This window comes from Sceloporus occidentalis, unplaced genomic scaffold (assembly GCF_023333645.1).
Source record: "Sceloporus occidentalis isolate IW3139 unplaced genomic scaffold, rSceOcc1.0.p SCAF_29, whole genome shotgun sequence".
NCBI lineage: Eukaryota > Metazoa > Chordata > Lepidosauria > Squamata > Phrynosomatidae > Sceloporus > Sceloporus occidentalis.
In genome coordinates, this window is record NW_028317009.1 from 10,999,849 (window position 1) to 11,008,234 (window position 8,386).

General features: G+C 46.8%; 1 protein-coding gene across 1 annotated transcript; it reads right to left on the bottom strand.

Moving 5' to 3' along the window:
* Window positions 1–2,286: 2,286 nt before the first annotated feature.
* On the bottom strand, window positions 2,287–7,996 carry LOC149299336 (NEDD4-binding protein 1-like). Its single transcript, XM_089486349.1, has 8 exons — window positions 7,754–7,996; window positions 5,912–6,986; window positions 5,497–5,785; window positions 4,546–4,676; window positions 4,176–4,272; window positions 3,762–3,869; window positions 3,548–3,655; window positions 2,287–2,656 (listed from the first exon to the last, which is right to left on the bottom strand). Exons 1-8 carry the CDS (start codon window positions 7,994–7,996, stop codon window positions 2,287–2,289), a joined length of 2,421 nt encoding a protein of 806 aa, XP_089342475.1.
* Between the last annotated feature and the right edge of the window lie 390 nt (window positions 7,997–8,386).

The following is an 8,386-nucleotide window of genomic DNA, read 5'->3' on the forward strand; positions in this document are numbered from 1 at the left end:
CTTGGGTTCACGCCAGGGGAAGGACGTTCAGAAGGTCCCTAATCTCCAAAGCGCATAAAGGTAATTTGTCTCACGGCCAGGAAAAGCTGCGCTGAGTTTGCTCCAAGAGGAGAAATCCTGGCGTCTTTGGCCGGCTCTGCGGTCAGATTCCGGGACTCAGGACAAGGGCCGAGGACAACTGCAGCCTGATATGTGAAAGACGGCTTACGGAGCGAATAGCTGATGAGGCGCGTCATTGTAGCCTCCTATATCCAGCTGCTTTGACCCCCTGGAAAAGCCTGTTTGAGTGATTGTGGGACGGGTACAGCCGGGGCAGTCTCCATGGAAACCACTGGAACGTGCCTGCTGCTTGCTTCGCATTTTGAACTTTGCACCAGAACCGCTCCCATGGCACAAAGTCCTTGTTTACTGTAAAGCAGTGTAAATAGAATTGCACTTCATCGGTTTTTAGTTCAGAGCTGTTAAGAAGGGATCCGTCATACTCAGAGTGAGATACATATTGAGTGAACAATATAAGCGAGTGAGCCACCAGTAGCCAGGTTCACTCAGTTTTTGCTGCAGCTTATTTCATGAAAGTGTATTACAGAAAACAAGAACCAGAGCCAGATTTTCCTCCAAAAGGCTTTACTGCCCCACTGTGGACAAAAATTCTCTATCAACCAGCCATAAACCGCAAAAAAGTTACTGGTGTATCGGTTCCCCTCAACAGGACCGAGCGAGTTACTGGATACGCGATGCGTTACGTAGATGGATAAACCTCAGGTGCCTTATTGCTTCCTTGTAGGAAACCCCACGTCTTCAGGCGGGCAGCTGCTGTAACGTGACCAAGCCGGCCTAAAGAGGAGCATCTGCTTTCCCAGCTCTGTATAACAGTATACGTGTCAGTAATCGTTACATCTGTCACGGCATGTTGACAGGACCTTTCTGAAGTTTCACTTAAACGGATTGGACCTGCTGTCTTCTCCCCTAATTATATCCTTTAGTGGGAGTCCCCTGGATCATAAACACATTGCAAATTATACTATGTAACCCCTGAAACGGTGGCAGATCCGCACATGGGGATGCCAGCTGGAAAGAGGCAGGGAAGGTGACTGTCGCCTCACTCGTCCCACAGGAATGGACGCCAGAAACCAAGAAATACACAAACAGTTTATTCAAAATATTTTTATTTTATCTTTCGCATTCTGGAGTAGCAACGGCCCACTCCCAAAACCTTCTGTATCAATGCAAACAAAAAGAGTTCTTTGCCTGGTTTATGCGGAATAATTTCACGTGAGGCCTAGAATTTATAGGATGTGGAGCAGGACCGTGCTTCAGTAATATTGTTTTACACACAAGCCCTTTCCCTGCTTTTATGCTGGTATTTAGGACTACAATACAACACTGCCACCTTGGTTAATGCCCCGGGACTTATGGCGCTCTATCATTGAGGGAGAGGGGTAGATGCCATATTATTTAAGCCATTTGTTGCCTCCTGCCGGCTTTCCTCACAGATGTCTTGTGTTGGGATTGCCCCGTCCCTCGCGTCATCAACCCCTGTGTAACCACAGACAGACATGGTACCAGCAAGAAAAGAAAGGGACTTAAACACTATAGATCCTGGAACATTCCATCTATAAACTTAACAAAATGTACTGTTTTCTTGCAAAAAAGTTAGTTTCACTCAATGCACAAAGAAAACCAATCATGCGCTTATAATCAGCACAGAGAAATGTAGTCTTCAGATAAATAACGTAGCGTTTGGGGTTTCCAGATTGCCAACAGAGCGCGACGGTTTCATGACTTCGTTAAAGAAAACTCTCTCTATCCCATTTATACAGCAAATTATAAAATGGTTTACAGTCTACTCAAAATTAACTCTTGGTGGAAATGATTCCCTCTTCCCACGTGAAACCGCCTTAGCTGAACTCCGGTACAGTTACCTGTTCTTCTAACATCTTTCACTGCCGTGGGATTCTGCACCATTCAGGACACAATCTCCATCCGAAGCAGCCAGTAAAAGTCACACCGAGGGACTGTTCCTTCGGTAAAGTAAATTCTCTTTAAATTTAGGTACAAGCGCCCCAAACACTGGGGTATCGCCTGGTCCCAAACTATACACAGGGGCACAAAGGCACTTGGCCATTAGGGGATTATCCGCTGGGAATTGTGGACAGGGTACTGTGTTTACACACGAGGGTACCTTTAAAGTAACAAAACTATAATAAAAAGTACAAATAAAATAAGCAACTCAACATAAAATATTCACTGTGTCACAAAATGTGACTTTCCAAACAGAAACAAACTTCAGTCCAGGACCATGGCCGATAACGCATTGAGGTCTCTCATGTAGGGGTGGGAGGACAGTATCTGAAGGATTTTCTGCTGCTGGTTCGATTCAGGGAAAATCTTTAGAAGGGCTGCTTTTAATTGTGAGGTTTCGGCCAGAGTCCTCTGCGGAGGGGTGAGGGGGAGAGGCCGCAAAATATTCTGAAGTGTTGGGTTGAACGCCAGCCTTTCTTCCCCAACCGGAAAGCGGCAGGGATTGCTGGCGCAGACACCGGTTGCCACCAAAGGTCGCGGGGCGCAGACACCGGTTACCACCGACTGGCACGGGACGCAGTTAGAGACAGGACGACGTGTTCCTCCGTTGAGTGCATGACTACCGGGCACATTCCTACAGGAATAAAACACAAACATTGGTGTAATCAGCGGTAACGGCCACGTTCATTCATCTCACATAAAGCACTGACTGGGGAATAAGCAATAAGGAAGATCGGTATGACTCTCGCTGCGGGAATAACAAAGACATCGCATCCGCCCATCAGGGCAGAGGGGTACGATAGCCGAGCGTGTTCTGCACCACAGCCAGCAGACATTGTCCAAAACCATATTTATTAGGATTCCAACCATTTCAATCAATAAACAAAAAGTAACAGGTAGTTTGCAAGTTATTTATTCATTCCTTGCATTACCAGTAAATGCTTATTATATATGATATGATAGATATGAAGACACTGCACACACAGGTTGGCATTAAACTACAGAAGTGACGCTGCAAAATTCGTGTCTTGTCCGAAGTCTTCCATTCCAAAGTCGTCAGTGGCGGGCGCTCTATCGGCATTGGCTTCAGTGGTAAAAATACGGCCTCATTCTTTCACTGCGAACAAACGGGTACTATTCCCAGATCCCGTGCATGCCAAACACTCATCGCAATTACACTCCCCACTAACAGTTCTATTCATCAGCCCAACACACCTAGTTATTGCTCGTTACCCTATTACAGAAGGAGAGGTTAATGTACTCAGCACTGACATAACTACTTATTGGCCAAGAATGATTTTCTTTAGGCTTGGCACATTTGTTTTGATGAATAACTAGATCAAGATTTAGGTTAAGCTTTTTCCCCTTCAGTAATCTCAAATCTCCTGCCGCCTCCTCTGCCTTCTTGTGATCTGAAAGTTCTGCTGCACCGGTGAGCATGTCACGTTTACATTATCGCGTATATATATATATATATATATATATATATATATATATATATAAATAAATGATCTAGATTTCTTACCAGATGTCATGGTGGTTCCTAAGGAAGTCATCCAACTTTGGTCCATGTCTTCCCAAAGGATCATCTGGGATCATGAAGAGATCTCCGACAAACGTATACTGTAACAACCTGAAATTCAGGAACAGGTCAAACAGCTACAACTACCTTGTCTTCCAGCGCAGATAATTATCCAGCATCCACGCGGCGACGTTACGCTATAATGCCGCAGACATACCTGTGTTTAATGATCTCTCTCCAGACGGGAGATTCCACAACAAATTCCCGTAAATTATCATTCGTTACGATTATACCTCCCGTCCTCTCTGCAAGGTGCAACAAAAATCTGCAACACAAGAGACGCATTCAGAGACCCTCCGCACACTTCTCCAGCGGGGTCGTATTGATAGAGAGAAGGGGTGTACGCCAACCTCATTTTAAGGAATGCAGAACACCAAGAGTATTGGGCTTATGGTTTCAAGACTACCAGTTACTTAGACCTCAGAAGACCGTTTGCCCCTGGCTGGCTACAAATATATAACAGCAGCAAGTCAAAATCGCACATTTTGACCCAATAACCCTGATGGGAACAGGCTGTCAGTAACTGAGGATCTGCGTTCTGTAAACACTGGACAATGTCACACCAGCTGACCTGTCATCGTGCGATGCGATTCTGGTACCCAGCACCGTCCTGGCCGGAGTGAAAGACAGGATCCCCAAATCTTGTAGCTGCTGTAAGAAGTGCTGTTCTGTGAACAAGAGCTGGCCTTAGAACCGGGGTGCATCACCTCTAAACTCCATTGGATTCTTCCACATTAATAACGGGCACATATAAATAATACATCACAATTTTCTCGCCCCTCGATGATCTTTAGAGTCACTAAAGGAACTGATCCTTTGAGAACTACATTCAGCGACACTGAACTTTCTCTAAGGATTCCACGTGTAACTGCACCGCAAAAATAAAGCTAACCCCATTACACTAATACAATAAGTGAATGAATGAATGAGCGCTCCCTTACCTGTTATATTTGGATCACGCTTGGTTCTCCATTGTGGGACAAACACGGTTATATCCCGGTGGCCTCTCTTCCAAAAGTACTCCACCGCTATAGCGACTCCCCGGCAAGAAAAGAATCTATTCAAACCATGACTGAACACAAGACAAAATAAAGCACATTACAACAGGGTGTAAGTGAGAACACACAATTACTCCTCGACAACGTCAAATTATTCTGCGCCTAGACCCAAAGATGTTAAACAGAGAAGAGAGCCGGAGCGTTGGTTATCTCCGCGTATTTAATACACACATTGTGTTGTACCAGTCAGCCATAGGCGGAGGTTTGTCGGATTATACTTAAATAGATGTTTCTGCCTAGTCGAGAGGTCACCCCTCCACACAGAAGAATGACTGTCTCTACCAAAATACATCGCCGGCGTTACTTCATGACACGGCTATGACTCATTTCTGACAGACTGGCTTCCTCATGAATGAAATTCTCATTAATACAATATCTGCTGGCATGTGACCCTTCTGGAAACCAGTCTCACACAACGCTCTTCATTTATAGACACGAAATCTCGCTTCCCTATTGTGTTTTCCAGTTTTACCGATTGACTGATCTCATATCTACTGTTACAAGGGCTTGAAACGCTATTAGCCTTATGTCAGCCCTGGGATTTAGTGAGAATGCTCAGTGCTTAGAGAAAGTCTCCCCAAATACTAACTAATGTGGGGTTACCCACTGACAAGTTCTCATAGCCTGGTGTCTCTATCAAAAGAGTCGGGCAGTGCAAGTGTCATACTGGCTGCGTATGAAGACGACATCAAGTAATAATAACCAACTCCAGATACTGATCCCACCGACAAGTGTCCAGCCCACCGTAAATGACCCACGTATGATACACGGCAAAGAAGAAAATTACATCTACGCCACGGTACAGAACTTCTCAAGTCAGCAAGGAACACAGACCTCATGGCCACATTACTGCCGTCGATAATAACATGCTTTAGGTCTCTGCTTCCGGGCTCGTTTTTCAGTTCTAAGTGGTAAGGAACTTTAATGGAATTGAGAAATATCTGAACTCCGGTTACAGGAGGGTCATTCTGACATCGGGGCGGTCTCTCGCTTGGTGCCGGAGCCAATTCCCCCCTGTGGGCTAAAGGGCCTTGCGAGCTCCTGTTTGTAGAGGTCATCTTGGAAGGTCCTGCACCGTCTAAAACAATCAAATCGGTACATGGGGGAGACGGACTGGATGCGCCTCTTGCAACAAAATCAAAATTTTTTAGCGCTGTCCTTTGTTCCTGAAGTCTGGATTTGAAAGAATCGCATGCGTCGCTCTCTATATCACACGTGCTGCTCGAGGGAGTCTTGTCATCTGAGGAACCCTTGTGGATTGTTAAATCTATGATCACCTCCTGCACCGGAAAGGACTCTTTGACAGGCAGCCTAATGTTTTTTTTCCCAGGAATGGTTTTGTTAGGCTTGAACTGGTCTGTACTGGTACCAGCATTGGAAACACGGGGCAGATCTTGCACTTTGTTGTTCTCCTTTTCAATTTCCTCCAGGAGTTTAAGGGGTTCCTCTGATTGTCCAAATTCACCAATAACCTTCTCAACTACTTCCTGGGAATATCCCATCGTTTTAAAAAAGTTGACGAGGATTTTATATTCTGTTTCTGCGCTGACATGGTCCTCGCCTTCCACCAGTATCACAGAATCTTCCCAGTTACTGCATTCGGAAACCAAGTCAATAATGGGAACATTGGACGCGTCGTCAGTTCTGGAGACGGGTCCATCCACCTGAATGCCGTCCAGCGAGAAGAGCTTCTTTGCGCACCTTTCGTCGCTTTCAGAGTAACGCCTTTTAACCGACAGACGCTCCTCTAGGGATGAATTCCCGTTTAACGACCCTCCACCGGAGTCAGAAACACTGAAAAAAACCGAGTCCAGCTGACAAGTGAGCTCTGTGACAGGCGTCCCCGCTTGCTTTCTACGCTTTTCCTTCGTGTTTATTTGGTGCTCAGATGAGTGATCTGAACTATTCAGCTGGGCATCCAAACTATCGTCATTCTCCCAACGGCTGTCGTCCCCAGTCAGCCCCAAGAGCTCGTCCTTCAGGGCACTGGGCAGCAGTAATAAATCCACCGTGTACTTGTCTGCGTGCGCCTCCACGAAACACTTGAACTTTTTTTTCACGTCGGGCTCTTTGTCGCACGGAACGCTCTCGTTATTCCTGAAGAGGCTCACAAACTGCTGGACCTGACTTTGAGCCATCACTACAGGTTCCGTAGCCCCTTTGATACTGAGGACCCCGATTTCCAACACGCTGATGTTGGCGTAGGTATCCTGAATGAGACGATTAAGAAACAGGCTCTTGGCCCCGACGAAGATGCAGTGCATTTCTTTCGGATAGCTTTCCTTTGCCTCCATTTCTGGTTCACAAAGACCCTTCACGTATTCCTAGAACAGAGGAGAGGCCGCCATATTAGTTGCAGGTCAAACAATGCAGCCGGACTGACGCTCAAACAACGCTCATCGGTTACTTTCTCGTATTTGTAAAAATATATTTTGGGAAGACATGTTGCGATTAGTCTTTTCTCTCAGTTCTCAGAAGCTCCCGCATACACCATGTGGGATTTCCCAAACACAGACTGGTTTCCACTCACAGACCTCGGCTCAACCACAACAATGCAAATACTTCCTGAACGATCACAACGACGGCCTCGCGTAAGGAAATACCCTGCTCGCTGCTTCCTCCTTACTCCACTCCCCAGGTCAGGGCTTTCCAGTCGGAGCGGCCAGCATGCGCAACCCAGGAATCTTCCTTTGTGGATTCCTTTGGGGTGTGAGCCGGTAACTTCCAAGTGCCGAGAAAACACTTCACAGCCCACTTACGTTATAATAATATAATAAGTAAAAATGTGGCGGAAATGAGAAAGCTTGTGTCAGAATCAGCAGGTCTTGGAACTTTTAGCTGTGACCCGGCAGCTTCCTTTTACCAGTGACTATGAAGGAATACCAGTTTAACCAGTTACACAACACCTGTCAGAAGGCATGTATCTCCATACCCCAAAATAGCCTCAATACACCCGATGACCCGCACAAGCAATTTCTCCAACTAACGTAGCGTCACGTGTACCTAAAGCATACGGCTGTACGGGCAGCTGCGAACGGCCAACGGCACCAGATGTACAGGCAAATATCAGACATATGGAACGTATACGCACCTTGGCCTTACGCACAGCCTCTCTCTCCCCTTTGATTTGCAGCCAGATGTGACCAGGGCTTCGCTCATCCTCTCTCTCTGCATAATGGAAGCTCTCCAAAGAGCCCAGCACGGTGAACAGCACTGGAAAGAGCGCCTGAATCCGGCCTCTGCTTCTCTCCAGCAGGGACCTCTTGTCCGCAGGGGCGGTGAATTCATCGGCGAGCTCCCTTCCTGATCCGCCGCGTGCAGAAGCTTCAGCCATTCCTCCCCGTCCTCAGTCTGGATCTCCGCTGGTGCCCAGCACTGCCAACCTGTAGAGGTAATCAGATCGTTGTGGTTTGTTACACACGGCAGGCTTGGAGTTTCTTCACAACGTATCCTTTAACCTGCGAGTCGCAGCAGAGCTGAATTCCGCCGGGGGGTCCTACAGGAGCGATAGGGTGGGATGGATGAGATAACTGTGTTCTCCGTTACGGCTCAGGGGCTGTAAGAGCGCAGAGATTCATCCCACGTCAAGCTCCAGATTTGGGGAAAGGTGAAGGAATCACGCTGAGGTTTATAACGTGGGGTGCGATTCCCACACCTTTCCTCACTTACACTTAACACACAACACTAAAGGCACCGGGTCGAGCACACAGCGTAATGACAACAT